Source organism: Paramormyrops kingsleyae, chromosome 10 (genome assembly GCF_048594095.1).
Source record: "Paramormyrops kingsleyae isolate MSU_618 chromosome 10, PKINGS_0.4, whole genome shotgun sequence".
Lineage (NCBI taxonomy): Eukaryota > Metazoa > Chordata > Actinopteri > Osteoglossiformes > Mormyridae > Paramormyrops > Paramormyrops kingsleyae.
The window spans coordinates 17065151-17084264 of record NC_132806.1 but is presented as its reverse complement, the minus strand read 5'-3'; the positions used below and the strand labels follow the sequence as shown (position 1 = coordinate 17084264).

The 19114-nt window shown below is 41.1% G+C and overlaps 2 protein-coding genes across 4 annotated transcripts; both read left to right on the top strand.

The window, feature by feature from the left end:
- The first annotated feature begins 564 nt into the window (after nucleotides 1–564).
- Nucleotides 565–9980, top strand: atl3 (atlastin 3). 3 transcript variants are annotated; one of them, XM_023794260.2, is made up of 14 exons: nucleotides 565–646; nucleotides 1929–2158; nucleotides 2394–2528; nucleotides 3031–3135; nucleotides 3461–3511; nucleotides 3623–3679; nucleotides 4338–4430; nucleotides 5266–5404; nucleotides 5612–5739; nucleotides 5865–5921; nucleotides 6504–6575; nucleotides 7081–7272; nucleotides 7640–7879; nucleotides 8405–9980. In XM_023794260.2, the coding sequence occupies exons 2-14, from the start codon at nucleotides 1949–1951 to the stop codon at nucleotides 8465–8467; spliced, it is 1542 nt and encodes a 513-aa protein (XP_023650028.2). In that variant the 5' UTR covers nucleotides 565–646; nucleotides 1929–1948; the 3' UTR covers nucleotides 8468–9980. The 3 variants fall into 3 exon arrangements, with proteins under 3 accessions (XP_023650028.2, XP_023650023.2, XP_023650017.2); XM_023794255.2 differs by having other exon boundaries at nucleotides 599–719; XM_023794249.2 differs by lacking the exon at nucleotides 565–646 and adding an exon at nucleotides 878–1179.
- Nucleotides 9981–11375: 1395 nt separating this feature from the next.
- cfl1 (cofilin 1) lies at nucleotides 11376–18580 on the top strand. Its single transcript, XM_023794268.2, has 4 exons — nucleotides 11376–11532; nucleotides 16726–17027; nucleotides 17123–17199; nucleotides 17726–18580. Exons 1-4 carry the CDS (start codon nucleotides 11530–11532, stop codon nucleotides 17836–17838), a joined length of 495 nt encoding a protein of 164 aa, XP_023650036.1. The 5' UTR covers nucleotides 11376–11529; the 3' UTR covers nucleotides 17839–18580.
- The last annotated feature ends 534 nt before the right edge of the window (nucleotides 18581–19114 follow it).

The window sequence follows — 19114 nt, the reverse complement described above, 5'->3', positions numbered from 1 at the left end:
TGAATGGATGTGCAGACTTATCCCCCTGAGGTTTGGGGATTTCTTGCATTAGGACGGTTGCATACCCAGATCTACCACTGAGGACATGAAGGTCAAGTCCTCTATTTTTTTCTGCTACTCCAACAGCCATGATCCATCATGGGACACACCTAGAAAGGGTTAACACTTTTGACCTTGGTATTTTAAAAATCACGACTACAGCCCTGGATGGATGTTGCCTACTACAAAATCTACGTTTATATGCTTTAAATGTGAATCAAATGCTATTTGCGCCAAAACAAAAATTAACAATGGCTTCAAATTAAGCACAAGCAACAATAAACTTCCAATTTCACTTCCAGTCAGTGGCGGCTGTAGCTTGTGCACACCAGGGCGAACCCCAACTTCGTCGCGGCTACTCATGCCGCCCATACCTAAATACGTCAGCGACTACGGTAACGGAAAAAGAACGTGTTGCACTCCACCCTTCCGCATTGGTAATGATTCATGAGGCGCTGTTCGCCTATCGGGGTGCACCCTGGGAGATGGTGTTTAACCACTGCCGCACATTGTTTGAGTTATATGATACTTTTAAATCCCAAAACTACAATCCCTACATGGCCATTCAATGGGGAAGGGAATGTCAAGATATACGTCGCTGGTAGCTGTAAGTTTTGGATATTTTTACAGTCATTAAAAGGAAAGTGCTTGCCTCCGCTTCAATTAACCGGATACTTAAGGTATACATAATTTGAGAAAAATGTACCGATTGCATAGTTCTAACATGTAATTTGGATTTTTCTGGGCTACAGCGTTTGTTTTGTAGTACCTTGATGGATGCTGCGTTTATCAACATTTCGAGACCTGACTATAGTTGGCAGTAATTCATTTTTAATATTGTAGATCTGGAGCCATTTTGTAATGTTGTTATAGGACTTAAAATTTCTTATATTACCTAGCGTTTATTGCGGTATATTTGTCGCATCAGATGTAGAGTAGAGTATTGTATAAGATTTATTTAGCTCTGTTATTGTGGCTGCATGCTGCGTATAGAGAGTATATTTGTTGATATATAATCCGTGGTTGTTGCATCCCATATACTAATGGAATTTTGTAACGCGAAATGCGTTTTAACATTGTAGTACCACCAATGGACAATTGCAAATGTCATGGCGTTATTCCGTTTATGCATTTTAACAGGTAATACTCAAAATTTCTTCACGGGCCTAAGGTGTAACAGAACCCAGCACAACTCCCGAACTTAAGCACTTTACGGAACGTTTGTCGTGACAAATGTCATAGATCGCGTACTTCACGGCGACTTTTACATCAACCGGAATCTGCGGCTTTGCTTTTTAGCAGTGACACCAGCTTGTGATGATTTTTTTTTCATCGCAACATTTCCAGCAATTTGCTTGTGTGTACTGTCCCACGGATAAACGCGACGAGCCGAGGTGTAACAAAGAGCTGTATTCAGAAAAGTGTCTGATCGGCAAGGGAGCCTCATCATACGCCAGTAGAGCCATACAGGAGCTACCCAGGGCAGATGCGCTCCCAACCTGTTAGAGAGGCTATTTACTGTGCTAGATCTTATTAAGCAATGGCTAGACATGAGTGTCATATCAAATGCATTCCATGTTCTAAAGATATCAAGTGTTTGATAATAAAAATAAGTTAATTAGTATTCTAACAATGCCAGACATGATGTAGTTGTGCTAATCTTAATGACCAGTGACCAAGGTAGTTTGGCAGCCATCTATAAGTAAATTTGTATGTTTATATTATGGTTTGTCGCATTAGGAGCAGTCTTTACTGTGTGGTTTGTCATTGATTTAATGTTGTGGTGATGTTTGTTGTATGTAGTAAAGTACTTTCTGAATAATGCTGTTAATTTTCCATTCTTATTTTTCCTGTCATTGAAATGAGTGTTTTCTGTTTGTCACGCACAGGAAGTACCAGTGTCTCACCAATGAGGGGCAGTAGCGAGCCTGGCGCAGTCCAAATTGTGACTGTTAGCAAGGAGGATCACTCCTTCTCACTGGACACAGAGGCTCTGGAACGAGTTCTTTTGTCCCCACACGTCCGAGACAAGCATGTCGTGGTGCTGTCCGTTGCCGGCGCCTTCCGCAAGGGCAAAAGCTTCATTCTGGATTTCATGCTTCGATACATGTACAGAAAGGTCAGTGTTCGTACGTCATGTGATAATCTCTGTGGCTGAACTGCCATTTCATCTTTGCCGTCCGAGATTTAGGCACAAATCTTGTGATGCAGCGGAGCGAGTTTGCTCTCTGTCACGGGGAGAGGTTGTTGGTTTAGAGCATTGTGTCCCGGCTGGCCATACAGTACAGTAATGCCTAATCTAGTAACCCCAGCTGCCTGCCGTGATTCCCGCCTTTTTCTCTCTGCATGTTTAGTCTGAGGACAACTGGTTGGGATCAGAGGATGAGCCCCTGACAGGCTTCTCTTGGAGGGGGGGCTCGGAACCAGAAACCACTGGAATCCAGCTGTGGAGCGAGGTCTTTCTGCTGGAAAAGCAAGACGGCTCTGAGGTACAGCCCGAAGCTACCTTTGAAGGAAAAGTGTATGGCTCTATGTCACTGCTGGCAATGTAAAGAGTGCCATGTTTTAAGCGGTAAAAGGGGGAAATAGAAAATATCACTAAATATCGGAGCAGTGGCAAGATGTCATATAGGTACTACTGTAAAGACACCCCACATTTTAAGCTGGAAAATGCATTTCTGAAACCCTAAATTTGAATGAATGGATGAATTTGATTACAAATTGAAAATATCTTTTTCTATATAAATGAATCATGCACTATGATCCTTCTGCTGCTATGTAATTTCATGGGCTGTTGCACAGGTTTTGCATTACGCACGAAATCGCCACAGACTCCTTCAGGCAGTGTGCTCATGTATTCTGTGTGCCTGTATTGCTTCAGGCACCAAGTCACCCTCTGGAAATTCCTCTGGTGGAAGAGCCTGATACTTTACACATATTAGCCCATCCTGGACAGGCAGCTGTGTGAGGTCTGCATTGTGCCCCTTGCAGGTGGCAGTGGTGCTGATGGACACCCAGGGGGCTTTTGACACCCAGTCTACTGTGAAGGACTGCGCCACCATCTTCGCCCTCAGCACCATGACTAGCTCCATACAGGTGTGGCCTGTCTGATCAGCCATGTTTTTGGCTTTGACATGCTGTTCGTCCTGTTTTTTTCTTTTCTGTTTTTTTTGTGTGTGTGTCTGTCTGTGCATGTGGATGGTTCTTAGTCTTGCGAGATGCTTTGCATCTTCACCTTACTAGCCTGCTTTTCTCCTTCACAGTGTCAGAGTTCTCCCCAGTCTGGTTTCTTTTTTATTCTACTTGTGTACATGTGCATTTATTCATGGTGCCATTTTACTTCTGCATCCCTTATTTTGTAGTAGGCAAACCCTGACCATCCAGTGTGTCTGGTGCTTAGCAACATGTTTTGTTTCTGTAGATCTACAACCTCTCTCAGAATATCCAGGAGGATGACCTACAGCAGCTTCAGGTTACTCATCTGCTACACACGCTAAATACGCACCACTTGTGCATTCCAGCGCGAAATGGTGCCTGTCCCCAGCACGGCCCAATAACCCTACCTCTCTGTACCTCATTTCAGTTGTTCACAGAGTACGGTCGCCTTGCCATGGATGAAATCTTCCTGAAGCCTTTTCAGGTACAAAGACATTAACCAGATGTTACCAGTGCATTTTTAGTCACTCATTTCAGATGTTTACCAGCTCAGCGGTGTAATTAAAGTAATACTGTTTTTAAAAGTTTACTTATACTTCGCAGTTTTTTTTCCTAAAGCCTCTTGTGACCCAATGGCCTAGAGCAGGGGTCTCCAACCCAGGTCCTGGAGAGCTACTATCCAGTCGGTTTTCAATCCTGCCTGGCTTCTGATGAGCCACACCTGTTCTCAGGTAAATACCAGGAGCAGGTGTGGCTCATCAGAAGCCAGGCAGGATTGAAAACCTACTGGATAGTAGCTCTCCAAGACTGGAGTTGGAGAGCCCTGGACTAGAGTTTATGCTGTGTAATAGCCCATCAGTGTAAACTAGCAGCAGTGCTAATTCCCCCACGCTATCTGTTAACAAAGTGGACAAACCACAACATCTGCCCAAAGATGCAAAGTGGCAGTGCAGGCTGGGGGCTGTGGCGGCTGCAGTCTGAGTCACAGCGACGTCACGGTCACACTCCGTCATGGCGGCACACGGCATTGAGTTTCCTAGGGCTAACATTTTGGTGCCAGTTTGTTTACATGCCGTGAGTACGTGTAATAATTCAGTTATTTCACTTTTCTTGTACCTCACACCCCACCCCCCCAAACCCAGTCCCTAATGTTCCTCGTCAGAGATTGGAGTTTCCCCTACGAGTATCCCTACGGACTGAAGGGGGGCAGTGACTTCTTGGACAAACGCTTGCAGGTAGATGTTGGAATCCAGTACAGTTATATATGGCATCATAGGGCTGGTGGGTTTCTATGCAATTTTATTTATTAGTAGTACTAGTATTTTTTTTTAATATTAGCATAGTCTGCAGCACGTGGGATGTTTTGTAGTCCTTTGATGGTACGTAGGTGACGCCGTGTAGATTTTGATACTTATCTTTTGTCATTCAAAGAGCATGTTTGTGTTGGAAAATAGGGCGAATCTCGGGGGCTTGTATGAATTTGTAATCTTGCACATACACCTTGAGTGACCTGTACATATGATGCCTTTCGTCACCCCTGTGGTCCTGGTGAAGTTCACAGTGAGCAGCATGGTTGTTGGAGCTCAGTAAAGCCACAGGCAAATCATTTAACGTCAGAGTATTTTAAAATTACACTGCAGTCACAGCATAAATAATGATTTATTATTTAATTGATACTTTATGTTGGATAATTGAAGTCAGACCATCCTGGTGCAGAGAAAATATTGATGGAACTGAAATGGCACATGAATTATGTTAGTGTGAATTTTGATATTTGATAACCTTTCAGAAATATAAGGCAAGTCTTTATTTCATTGCCATAATCACCAGGGACCTCAGCCAGGCTAGATTTTATTTATTTATTTTTTTTACCGAAGATCATATTTTTGAACATCTGTTTCTAAACAGCCAGACGTTTGATAGCTATAGTTGTATCATCCCCACTGATTGCTCAGCGTCACCCCGCATGTCTAGCAGTCAGTTGCTGTCAGTATTAGCAGAAGCGCGTAAATAGAGAGTGTGTGTATCAGTAGAAAGGTGGCTGATGTGTGTGTATGTGCCACCGTGTAGGTAAAAGAGTCCCAGCACGAGGAGCTGCAGTCAGTGAGAGAGCATATCCACTCCTGCTTCAACTCCATTTCCTGTTTCCTGCTGCCACACCCAGGGCTGAAGGTGGCCACCAGCCCCGCTTTCCGGGGGCAGCTAAGAGGTACTACGGCTGCCTTTCCATCACTTCCACACGGCTCACGGTGACGTCTGTCCTGTACATTCCTCTCTGTCATCAGTAGCGATCCCCGCACACTTCAGGTCAAGACAAGTCAAACTTCACTGTCATTTAAACGAAATGGCGTAAAACCAGTTTTACATGTGTTGAATTTGTACCGCAGATGCGATGGGCTGTTTTAATTGCTTTCAGACGTGGCCCAGGAGTTTAAGGACGAGCTCCGTACCCTAATTCCTACACTGCTGAAGCCAGCCAGCCTGGCTGAAAAGGAGATCAATGGCAACAAGGTCACATGCAGAGGTCTGCTGGAGTATTTTAAGGTGAGGGGGTGATGACGCCTGTTACTCTCCCTGATGCAGCTGTAGCTGCCACAGCGTGCTGGAGATGCACTGTCACTCTTTCCTGCTGTGGTGGGTGACAGCTGTTTTTACTCTCTTGTCTTTAGGCATACATAAAGATCTACCAAGGCGAGGACCTTCCCCATCCGAAATCCATGCTGCTGGTACTTAGTCTAATTACTGCTGCTTCCGCTAGAGTTTTGGCACGTGTCTGTCGCAGGGACTATTCAGTGTTGATTTCACCTTTACACTGATTGCACAGACCAGTAGCTTCTGGCAAAATATGAATGTTCTGCTCTGTGGACAAAGATAGATTGGATAAGAGCATCTATTCCCTTTTTCTGACTGCATGTGAAACTCCCTGGTTAATTCAAATTATAGAATCACTGCTGTCTCTATCAGCATGTAGATTTAAAAATAAATAAATAAATAATGAAAACGGTAGTCTATCCATCCACCTGTCTTTTAGGGATTTATTGGGTACAGGGTTGTACGTGATCTGTGCATTCAGTTTAATACTGGGAGTACTAGTACTCATAAATGTAATTGATGGCTTGGTTTGCAACAAAGGTAAGATTTAAGGATGTTCAACTGAAAACTGAATGAAAGTATTGTTCTTGTGAGAATTCCTGTTTGCATTTCAGACTGGGTGATACTTTGTCAGTGATATGCAGCCAGCTGATTTTGTGCTGCTTTATTCCAGGCCCCATTTTAAAAACAGTGGTAAAGCTGTCCTTCTCTTTCAGGCAACAGCAGAGGCTAACAACCTTGCAGCAGTGGCAGCAGCCAAAGATCAATATTACAAGAACATGGAGAAGGTTAGTACATTCATGTACATGTGGGGACAATATGAGAGTTAAGAGTGTATGTCCGAGGAAATGAGACCTTTACCATTTCATTGACAGTACTTCATTTTCTTGAATCTGAATGACATTGAGAACGTTGTCATTCTGATTTTGTTGTTGTTGGTCAACCATAGTGAAGCGGAGTACAAGCCAGTTTTGGTGAACCTTTTGGGTACAGCTCAAATGAGAATCTAACCTGCAGTCAGTTCCATAAATATAACACATTGTGACAGACAAAAGTTGCAAGTGTTGTTCTAGGTGTGCTGTGAACCGTTAAATATAGCTGCAACGTAAAGACACCAATAAATCGCTGTGTTTATGACCTGGTTGTGTATTAATACATCCTGTCAAATCCCCAATGTGAATGCAGCCTGTAAGACTTTCCCGCAATAACTAAGAATGAAATCTAATGTTTATCTGTTTAAAATGTTGTTGTATGACTGTCTTTGACTCCCCTCCCACTTTCTGTCCTTACTAGGTCTGTGGGGGAGACTTGCCTTACGTCTCACCGGACTCCTTAGAGGAAAAGCATCAGTTCTGCCTCCAGGAGTCACTGGATCTCTTCACGTCCACCAAAAAAATGGGGGGACAGGAGTTCTGTGAGCGCTACTACACCCATTTGGAGAAGGAGCTGGAGGAGATGTGGCAGTCTTTCAGGAAACACAATGAGGTGAGGTGCAGATTCAACTGTGAAGCAGTGTCACCATCTAGGCCAGTGGTTCCCAACCCAGTCCTCGGGGACCCACATATGGTCCACGTCTTTGTTCCTTCCCAGCTCCCAAGCAAAACAGTGGACTGTCTGCTGGTCCCCAAGGGCTGGATTGGGAAACACTGGTCTAGTCAGTATTAGCACTGTGGATACATAGGAACATGCTTTTTATTTTTAATGTACTCCCATGACACTGTACTGGAAAAGGAGTTGGATGGATTTTTATATACCTAGGATAAACAAATTCTTAAAGTCAATATGTGGAATATAACTGATGAATGATTAACATTGTATCACTGATATAGCTTCTTTTTTTTCCTGCTAAAAGTCCAAGAACGTCTTCAGTGCATTCCGAACACCTGCAGTGCTGTTTGTCCTTGTGTGCTTCCTGTACGTTCTGTCGGGCCTGCTGCTGTTCATTGGATTGGCCAGTATGGCGTCTCTGTGCGACCTTGTCCTGGGCCTGGCCATGATTGCCATGCTCACTTGGGCCTTCATACGTTATTCTGGAAAATATCGCGGGCTTGGTAGTGCAATAGACCAAGCTGCTGGGGTACTACTGGAACAGGTAAGTTCCCTACCAAAGGTCACATTACATTAAAACAGGGGTGGCCAATCTTATCCGCAAAGGGCCAGTGCATATGCAGGTTTTTGGGATAATCTTTAGGGCTGCTGTTCAAACCTAAGTGTGAAGACTCCTCAACCAATCATCAGTGCCTGACCACACAAATGTCTTCAGGATGAATGGGCAAAATTCTCAGACACACTCAAAAAAGCCTTCCCAGAAGATTGTGGTAGCAGTGTAAATGCATACTTATTTTATGTGCATTTGCGCTGATATGAAAACAAAATATAATGCATTTTAATCTTTATATGCTAACTCCATTTCATTTGCGGTATACGGGTTAAAATGCAAGGTATTTTCCTGTCATAGCAGCATAAATGCACATAAAATAAGTATGCATTTGTGCTTTTACAATCGATTGTTGCACGTATCGTTCTTAAAGGTGTGTGTTTGTTTGTGTGTGTGTGTGTGTGTGTGTGTGTGTGTACTGCTGATCTTTTTTTTCTTTTTTCCTTCTCTTTTTTTCAGGCTACAGTGGTATTAAACATGCCCAGAATGCCAGCAGTGGTGCAACAGAAGAAACAAAGTTAGGTTCCCAAATAAAGCTCACTGGCAGCCAGGTGACATTCATGGCTCACATAATAACATAGTGATACACAAAATGGATACCAAGAGAGAAACAGCACAAGTGTCTGGTCGTATACGGGCTCTAAAATCTTAGATTATTGACACCTTTACACACACCACAATACACTACGTGGCAATGACAGTAATACCATTTCACCAGCACAAAAGTGTGGCAACCTACAGCACTATCCAGCTTTAAACGTTAATGCGAGGTGTACTGCAGGGCTCCGTCTTAGAACCCAAAGAACGTCATTTTGTACTGCTATGCATTCACACTGCCTTAAGCTGTTACCCTGTCTCAGGGGCACTGGTGTTTGTTGTTTAGAAAATTCAAAACTAGGAAGTAGGTGCATTTAACACACCAGACATTGGTCAGTTAGCTTTGTCACCACAATCTTTGGGTTGTGTGACTGTAATATCAAAATATGTTTTATCTGGGTTTCATCTGCAAATGATTACTTATAATTTAAACACCAGTGTACTATATAATTTAATAATTTAATGTCTATATATGCCTTAAATTTGATCTGGCACCATGCTGCATTAATGCCTTGTATTTTACACAATGTGCCTTATACATAATTATAGCAGTACTCCCAGGGTAATAATCAGGTGCTGCGTTTTTTTATACACTATTTTTCTGCTTATGGCTGTTTTTCCGCTGTAGTATTCAGACATATTGTTTTCCCTGTTATTCCCTTTTTCTTATGTTTAGCAATTAGATACAAAAAAAAAACTTTCCACATACAGGTTGGATGTGTGTATACTCCATAATGCATCCATTTAAAGTGTCATGATATTTTTATTGCATGAGAATTGGTCCGCTACTTAGATTGTTACATGCTGTCTGTTAACTCTGACTCCATTCCTGTCTTTAAGAAACTCAACTCTGCCGTATATCAAGATTTGTTTTAACTTTTAAATCATCACATATTCTGTGATATTTTGGTTATATCATTTCAGTAACTCGCACAAAGTTGCATCTTAAATGAACTGAGATTTTAAGTAGTGAAGGACCAGTTAAAAGGTTTATATTTGATAATACAGAAAATGAATTCCAGCTGCAAGAGAACACCCCTCATAACTAAGCAGTAATGTTTATATATATTTTTTTATTTAATTACTCTGTACATCACATTCCACAACATGTTGCATTCAAGTCTTATGTCATCCTGTAAAGTTGCACATGTAAATGATGTGGGTATTGTTCATTAACTTTGATACTCTTTGCACATTTTACTCTTTGTTTAAATTTAAAGTTTATTCATTTATGTAATAAAAACATTTGCATTAAATGTATTTACTCAGCTTTCTTTCTCTCCTGGCTTTACCGATGTTAAATGTAAATTTATTATTTTGTCCAAATCAGCTTACACGTTAAGAGCATATACTGTGTTATATCGTTTACTGGAATTGTTACTGAAAGGAGTAAAAGCTTTTGAACTAAATAAAATGAGAATGTTTAAAATGAATCAAAGTGCCCACTTATTTGTACGATCATTTTCATGCAAATCGCTGCTCCTTAAACTTATTTACATTTGTACTTCAAAACACTAGGTGTCAGCATTGAACTAAACACAAAATGACAGTTTTTATGCAGGACTAGTAAAACTTTTCGAATTGGTTTTACAGAGATTTAATTCATGTTGATAAATGTTTCATTTTTATAATTTTTTTCTACTTGGTTATAACTTCGGAGCAATACGTCAGTTATAACATTTGACAAGAAAAACATTACAAAAACTCGTCTCCTATTTAAAATGCGGAAGTTGTGTCCTCCATTCTACAGTTATCTTGTCTACTGCGGGCCCTGTCCCGCCTCTCGTCGGGTTCTGCGGTTCTCTTTCCTCAACACGCTGCTCAACGAACTTCGCTTCAGATCTGCGATGGCTTATTACCTTATATGGCAATCGACGCCACAATCCACACGGCGCTAGAGCAGTAGCGTGGGGCGCGCGCACGCCACCGGTGCTACTATTCGCTTCCTTATTTGGAAGCGAGTTCAGACGCCTTAAAGGGAGAAGCACGTGGGCGGAACTGTGGTATCCTTCAGAATAGTCAAACGTAACTACGTTGATTCGTTCTTTAAATGTGGTTTTGGGCAACCCAAAGAACCGAGGAAAAGGAACCTGATTAAAAATATGAAAATGGTACATACACGTAGATATGTGTTAACTTTATTTGGCTTCTTAATTGTACCTAGTTTCTATTAATAAAACAGCGTAGCTTAACTTTTTTTCTGTGCAAAAATAAGCTAGTCTTCAGTCATTTACTGATATAACGGTACGAGCTAGCAAGAGGTTGACTAATACGATATACATGAAGGACAAAAGTATTGCATTAACAACTACAGCTAATTGCAGTTAAGCAAGTGGTATGTGCAATATCAAAGTTGGCAACCAAAATATGCATCCATATCAATAATGTCATTTCAATGTAGGAAAAGTTGCAGTGACTGAAACCAGAAGACCTTTCACTGTGTGCGTTTCTTCACAACTTACTCTTTTAAACTGGCTGTCCAGTTTCCTGTACTTGGAAATCTGTGCTGTATCACATCTTTTCTGAAAATACAGCAGGCCTAGTTTTCGTCATTATAAACTCTCTGATTAAGTATGCCGATGCCCTTAATATTTCTCGATCTACGTCGTACGTCAAAATTCTGTATGATAAGCATTAGTTTAACCCCAAGCTCGTGTTTTGTGCAATACACTGAAAGATTTACACGTCATAATCATTGAGATCGTGATATCGGCCATTACATATTCTTAAACATTTAAAACTGGCATTGCAGTAGACATTCGCTGCATTTAAATTGTACCGGTATCTCCTAGACAAACCTCAATTCCCACTATCCTCTCCGATTGAAGCACAGGGTCTCCAAACCCGGATGTGCGCTTCCCACCCACAGCTGCGAAGCACGCACAGCTGGGCGCGTCCGCGAGGCGTAGCGAGTCATACGGAGGCACTGCACTCGAGCTCATTCAATCGCGAGCCAGACGCCGACAAACTCGTACAGCGATACTACCATGGTACGTTCACATTTTAATGTCTCTGCCCTCATTTCGGAATATATATATATGTATAACAACACATAATCCAAATGTTTTATAGTGCTTTAGCCATGTAGCGGGTTTTGGGTTTTGTGCTGTAATAGCCCGCATGTATTAGAGCTGCAGTAGAGCACTTCCTAGTTTTTCTTGCTTTCTTTCTCTCTCTCTTCCACTGGCTATGCACTTGACAGAAAACAAGTCAGGCGGTGACTAATCTGAGTTCCTATTTTTTATAAAATGTTTGTGTACGAATTAAGTGATGCAGGGAATATATTTTGTTTCTCCCCCTTGTTTACTTGATTAAACCATATATATAATATATATATGTATAACGGTATATAACGGAAGCAACAAAACGACGAGAAAACTGGCGCCATTTCCTCGTTCTCGTTCTCTCTGGGCAAGTTGAGGCCTAGCTCGGTATGTCTGGATCTGTTTTGGCGTCTTATTAAAATGAGTCGACAGGCCTCCACCTCAGTCTGCCGCCCGTTCTCCGGCTCGTTGTGAATGTCGGATTTGAGTAAATTAAGTCTGTCTCGGTTTGGAAATGGCGATTGTTTTGTTTTTCTTATGTGACTTTTTGACTCTGTGGGCGACTGAGCGGTTAACTGCCCGGTGCACGTTTGCCAATTTCGCGTATTGATTGTCAATATTTCAGCTGATGTGTTTGACTTTGCAGGCGGCCGTAGCTGCAGTTTTTAGGTAATGTGGCCGATTCTCACACGGAGTAACGCTGTGCTCACGGCCCCACCCTAATCTACTTTTCGCTCTAAGATCGGGATCCCATGTTTCCGTAGCATCTCCGATATATTTTACTTAGGCACTTATGTAAACCAATGCACAAAAGGTGACATCTAATGACTTAAGCGACCCTACGTCGGTTCTTCAGGAGAGACCTAGCGTTTGGCTGTCGTCTGAAGTGGCTTGACCGGCTTCCTGGTTGCGCGCAGGCAACTTTGACAAGCCGTGTCGGTGGCCACCCCTGCTCGTCAAAGTTCAAGGTTAACTTGAGCTGCTTTGGCTGACCAGTTGATGCGGCACAGTGGTCGTTGCTGCTAGTCAAATTTGCCGTTGTTCAGAATTACCACTTGTATGTGCGAGTTCTGTACCATGTGCTCTGCAACTATTCACTAAATTTCACGACTTTATAATCTCAGAAGCCATTCTATTCGATCTCCCATCCCTCTTTGCTTTCTTCCAATAGCTATTTAAAAACCACATGCTTCCAAATGTTAAATGTTAGGGTCTTTTGGCCTTTGTAGCGAGTTTGTCGTCGTCGTTGCGTTTGGAAATGTAATGTGTGTTAAATCATTGCATTCGCTGTCTTCGGGCCTAGTTGCGTGCGCCTGCGCGTCTGGAGCAGGCGTTGGTACCGGTATCATCTCTCTTCGCCATACATGTACTCAGCCTTTTTTTCCCTTTTATTTCCGGTTTTGTTTCGCGTCTGTCTAGCCGTTAGCAAAACTGAAAATCGGTCGCCATGGTTTGGGCTGTTGGGGTAGGATGGTGGCGCCTTTGAGTATCCAATTTGCCGTATGTTAATCGGCTGAATTTCCGAGATCTTGAGGGAAACGGTGGCAGGTGTGTGTTCGTTCAGCCAGAGAATCCGAAAGGCTAAATGAGGGAAGTTTTCTAGCCTCTTCCGACTACATTTCCTATGTTGCAGTGTCGCAACTGACTCACTCGCCCCGAAATCAGTGTTAGTCTTGGCCAAGTCAAACGACTCTTAACCGAAAATCATGCAGTATACCCAAACTATCACAAGTAATTTTAGTGACGGGCAGATAGTTGTACATGGTAACGCATTTTGTAGGAATCGAAACCTTTGGTTTGTTAATGGTATTTTAAATTGCACTCCGCATATTGGTCTTAGGAGTTTTTATATTACGGATTAAAATGCTGTCATACTCGTCTAGGCCGCGAACAAACAGGACACGGAAGACTTATGAGCGGAATATTTAGCAAATTTTGACACTCGCTTCATTAAATAATTCTTTCCGTTTGTTCAGACTCAACCTGGAGAAATATGGAGAAACTTTGATCCTTTTAACTTTTTAAGAATTATCTTGTCTTTATAACCATTTCTTGCTGTCTTAAATCCTTGCTTGGCAGCTTGTACACAGGTAATTGTTGAGGTGCTCCTTGAAACAACCCTTTCCCTGCGCTGGGGATTTACACATTTGTTACACTCTGGCGGATCAATTCGATTCTGTAGTCTGGTGCCCATTACATTTATTTTGGTGGTTAGTTGTGTAGTATGCAACTCTATACAAGCTCAAGTAATGCAGAGCCATCTGCCAAATAAGCTTTGTCCTCTTCATGCTCAAAACATGCGGCTGGTGCAATGTTGGTTGATATTTTACGGTTGTGATTTGCAGTTGCGTAGTACCTTGTTATACCCGGCTTTCATCTGCTTTAGTCTAAATGAAAATCAGAAGTCCTCAGTCTCATGCATTGTGATTGAAATTTGCTTAACTAAACACCACTAAAGCCCTGTTGTCTGTAGTAACAACCCATGATACAATGACTTCATGTAGTGCATGCATGCGTCCTCCAGACAAACTTGCAGCATTGCTGACTTAAGTTAATGCTTCCTGATGATCTTCATTTGATTAGTGTGCTTAGCCAGTGGTAAAAATTTTCAGTACCTTGAAATCATGCGCTGTTACCATCAGTGTAATAACAAAGTTTGCCCTGTTTTATATACATTTCTATATAGGTGGAGAGCTCCTTGAAGGCCAATTGGAAAGACTGAAACTATCCAGTCTAGTCAATAGTTTGGAGATAAGTTCCAGTATTGGTTTAGTTTTTTAATATCTGCCATAAACGTGTAACTTAAACGTTTGTTCTGAAGTATTTTGACATTCATTTGCAGCATTTACTTACCTTATACAGTTCATTGATAACTTCTGCAGGGCTTTTGTGTATGTAAAATAATGAAGCATAAAGGCATTTACAAAGATCCCAGACAAACTGAATAATGGATATGATTGTTGCACTGAATGGTGCATTTTATTTCACTAGTTTAAACTATATATAGAGCTGTTTAGTATTAAGTTTTCTTAGATTTATAGTTTTAGGTGATGTAACATCTTGCATGCTTAACATTCTCATCCATAAAACATTTAAATCAAAATATTCAAGTTGCTAAAATCCTAAATGTATTAAGCTTGCTGCACACAGTGAATTGCAATGCTAAAATTACTTGCAGTATATGGTTTTGTACTATCTAGTTTTATATCTTTAAAAATAGTACACTGTCTGAAATAATACTTAACTAGCATCCTACTGCTCTCTGCAAAAGATTTCACCTGAGAAGAGCACTTTTTCTGGCCTGTATGTATATGTTCAGGAAAAATGCTGTCTTCAGAATTAATCAAAATAATACAATAACTACCTTTTGGGGAACAAGATTTCTTGGATTGCTAGAGGAATCCAGCTTTGTTTCTGTATACTCTTACCATTCCACTTATTTAACAGCCAGCTTGTTTTAATAATTGACTTCATGAAATATTGGTAAGCCAAATTAGTGAAGTGCATGGGTATATTGGAGTGATTGGAGAGGCTTTGAAATGTCTATGCTTAGAGACTTACAGACACAAAATCATCAGATTTATGGCAACTAGGGCTGCAAAAAATGATTATTTTGATAATTCATCATGTGATCGACTAATTCATTATTTTGGCCAAAACGGGGTTCAAAGAAAAGCAAATACTTTATTTAAAAAACATTAAGAAGTATTTAAGTGACTGTTGTTGTAAAACCTTTACACAATGTAGAGAATCTCTAAAGTGGCAGTGGCATAGAAATACAAAATCTGCTGTCTCCGCCATATTGTTTGCTGATGATTGTACTTGGCCTAGTAACAACTTCAAAACTGTTCATGAAACTTTCCCATTTCACTTCACTGCCTGTATTTGTTTATTGCAATACACTTGCCCCCTGCTGGTCTGGTGGAGTAGCATTGCCGTACGCATGTGCTGATGTGACCTGTTTCTGTGGACGCATAACCGTGTACAGACTGTAATGGATGCACAGAAGTGAAATATGAACTAGGCACAACATGCCGACGTTAACATTATGACGACATCACCTTCTAGCACTGTTTACTCGGCATGCTAAAATGCACCCGAGCAATGACGAAATTAGTTGATAACTATTTCATTGATTATTATTGATTCATTGTTGCAGCCCAAATACTGTTTTAGCAGAGCTTTATACAAGAGGCCATGCTGCTAATGTCTACTCCAGAAAAATTCCAGTATAGTGTAACGCTCGGTCCAGTTGTTGAAGAGCACAGTTGGCAGGTTATTCCCTTGTCATATTTCATGTTATTGCTGGAAGGTAATTTTGCATTGGAATTATCTTCCAACTGCTTACTTTCACTTGGTTGGGGGTCATTGTAATCATTCTGCGTAATTTCTTATATGAAGTAGATTTATTGCAGAACATTGTGCTGTCAAATTACATTTTGGGAATTACAAGTGGGGGGGAAAAAAATCAATCTGCCCATCAGCTTATCACTGATTTGCTTTCAGCTTTAAACAGTCTTTTGCAAACCATGCTGCATATGAACAGGAAGTTGAATGCTTTGTGTTTCAGCTCTTTGCAAGCTTTTAATACTTTCCCGTCTAGGTTTTTGAGGAAGTGATTCTGTTCTTACAGTATGCTGTAAGTTTACAGTACACTGAGTTGTGTAGTAGATTTTAAAACATTTCTATCCATAGATTACATCTCACACAACTGTGTGTGCTGTAGCTGGTATTGAAAGATACTCGTGTTTATTGGTTTGATAGTGCCACCTTTGAAGGAAACACATGAAGTAGCCTGTTTTGTACTCGTATCTTATGTCCTAAATTGGTAGGTCATTGGGCAAGCTCTGCTGTGCTTCCCATCTTTCTTTTATCTATTGCCCTTTAGTGCTTTACATTGCCCTGAAAAGGTTGCATTTAGGCCACTCCTTGCTCCTATTCATTTTTTCCTAGAGTGAAATATTTTTTCAGTCAGTGTCAGGTGTTTATATTGTGACAAAATATCCGTCTTTTTTTTTTCTTTCATTTTTTCATACTGGTCATTTAGGCTTGGTAGCTATTAAGCACTGGGCTGGAGTGGAGTAACCATGCATTTGCATATCACTGATTGATGGCTAACCACCCTCCTTGCCCCTCTAGGCCTCCGGAGTGACAGTGACCGATGATGTGATTAAGACCTTCAATGACATGAAGGTGCGTAAAGCTGAGGAGGACAAGAAGAGTAGAAAGAAGGCTGTGCTTTTCTGCCTGAGTGATGATAAAAAGAGCATCGTCCTGGAGGACGGCAAGGAGATCTTGGTGGGTGATGTTGGAGACACCATTATGGATCCCTACTTGCACTTCGTCAACATGTTGCCTCCCAATGACTGCCGTTATGGCTTGTATGATGCCAAATACGAGACCAGGGAGACGAAGAAGGAAGACCTTGTCTTCGTGTTCTGGTAAAAATGGTTTTTTGATTGACTCTTGTGTTAATATGTTGTCTTAAATGTCTTATTCATGGGCCTTTTGAGCTGAACCACTGTCTCTGTCTTAGGGCCCCAGAGAATGCCCCTCTGAAGAGCAAGATGATCTATGCCAGCTCCAAGGATGCCATCAAGAAGAAATTCTCAGGTTAGAAGCCCAAAAGGAAGGGTTGGCTGCTTGGTGAAGCATCACTTTAATTCCTTAAAGTTTGACTTGCAAGCAAAACACTCAATTGTAAGGATGACCGAAGAGGAAATGCAGGTTGAACTGTTAGTTCCCAGCAGACAAGATTAGGCTTGTATTTAGTTATCTAAATATAAAACGGGCTTTTAAAATGGCATTGAATGGATTGAAAGTCAGCTGAATGTATGCTGTACAAAAGTACAAAAAGTCACTGATATAAAACTGACATGCCATTAGTTTCCTGCATCTGCACATGGTTTCACTTATTGCAGGCAGCTTCTTATCTAGCTGTGACCTTTGGTTAATCAGTCATCATACACTGAGCTCAAGCAGTACATTTGTAGTCTTAAGCCTGATATGGAAATTCATTACAAGTTAGGCTTATTACTTTGCTCCCCATTTCATCTGGAAGTATCTGGCTAACACAACATATGCATGTATGGTATTGAAATGCAGGTCTAGTAAAATATTTTGTATTGTCTTGTTTTAGGCATTAAGCATGAGTGGCAAGCTAATGGGCCAGAGGACATCAAGGACCGGAAGTCCTTGGCAGAAAAGCTTGGAGGCTCATCAGTGATGTCTCTGGAAGGGCTTCCTTTATAAGTTTAACTCCAGGTTGCACTTTGGGCCTATCAGAAAGCATATTTGTGTTGGGGTATGGCTTTTCATTCTGATACAAAGTGTGTGTGTGGAGGGGGGGTACTCTGGGTAGGTGGGGGTAATAGATGGGGGGGGGGGGGATATTTGCAGGAGGGGTGGTATCTGACAGTTTTAATTTCCAATATTGTTGGTTGTCATTCCAGTTCACTCAAATAAAACCAACACAAACGTGGTTTATAAGTGCATAGGGTAGAACTGAAATTTAAACCGTGTATGAGAACAGGTTTTTCTTTCAGAATTCCTTTAGACTGAGGTGAGGACAGCAGCTGTTACATTTGAAACTTCATTCCTCCTAATTTTTTGTTTTTGCCAAACTTATTCACTTACGATTATTAGCTACACACCTGGTGTTATACAACATGCAGTGGGTTTTCAAACGGTTTTTGGGAGCTTTTTTTTTTTTTTTTTTTTTTTTTTTTTTTTTTTAAGAATGTCAATATAATTCCAGAATTTAGATAGAATATTAAAATGAAACTGGAAATATTTTGAGACCAAAACAAACCTTGGCACATTGAGGACTAAAAAAAACTTAGTTCATTAACCAGTTAATATTGTCTTTTGGAAAAGCCTATAGAATGGAATGATAAAGGTATTGCGGTAGCGTGTGTATGGAGTGAAGGCTATTTGCTGCGTGGTTGGATGTTTTGTATCGTCCCCTGATCTCTAATAAAAAGCACTAAACTAACCTTTGGATGCCCTTTATTTTGTGTAGCTCTTGATCTTTGAATGGTTGCGTATTGTAACTAAATTATGTTGCTCCAAGCCCATCCTGCAATTGGGGCATCAGGTAAGCTTTCTTTGGCCTGTGAGTGACAGAAAGGTATAAAATAGTTTGACTTTCGGTAGCTGTCTTGACCAATACTTTGGCATGTTGTCTGTTCTTTGACATCAGACATATCTGCTAGAAAGGCCTGGGCATGAACCTGACGGTGAACTCAATCAGCACTACACTTCGTATCTAAAACATCAGAAAAATTGCAGGTTATGCTTTCTGACGGTACAGCAACTGGTGGATGAGTTTAATGGAGTCCCTGCAGTTTCAGATTTGTATTGATTTATAGGTTTTGATCATTCATCAGATAGGCTGCTAGGGTTGGCATTTACTTATGCAGAGGTATGTATCCAGGTGCATGTTCTGTGCATTTTTTTGGGATATGTGTTGTACTGCAATACTGATTCTGTCCACAAGATGGCAATGGTATATATTTTACTGTTGCTG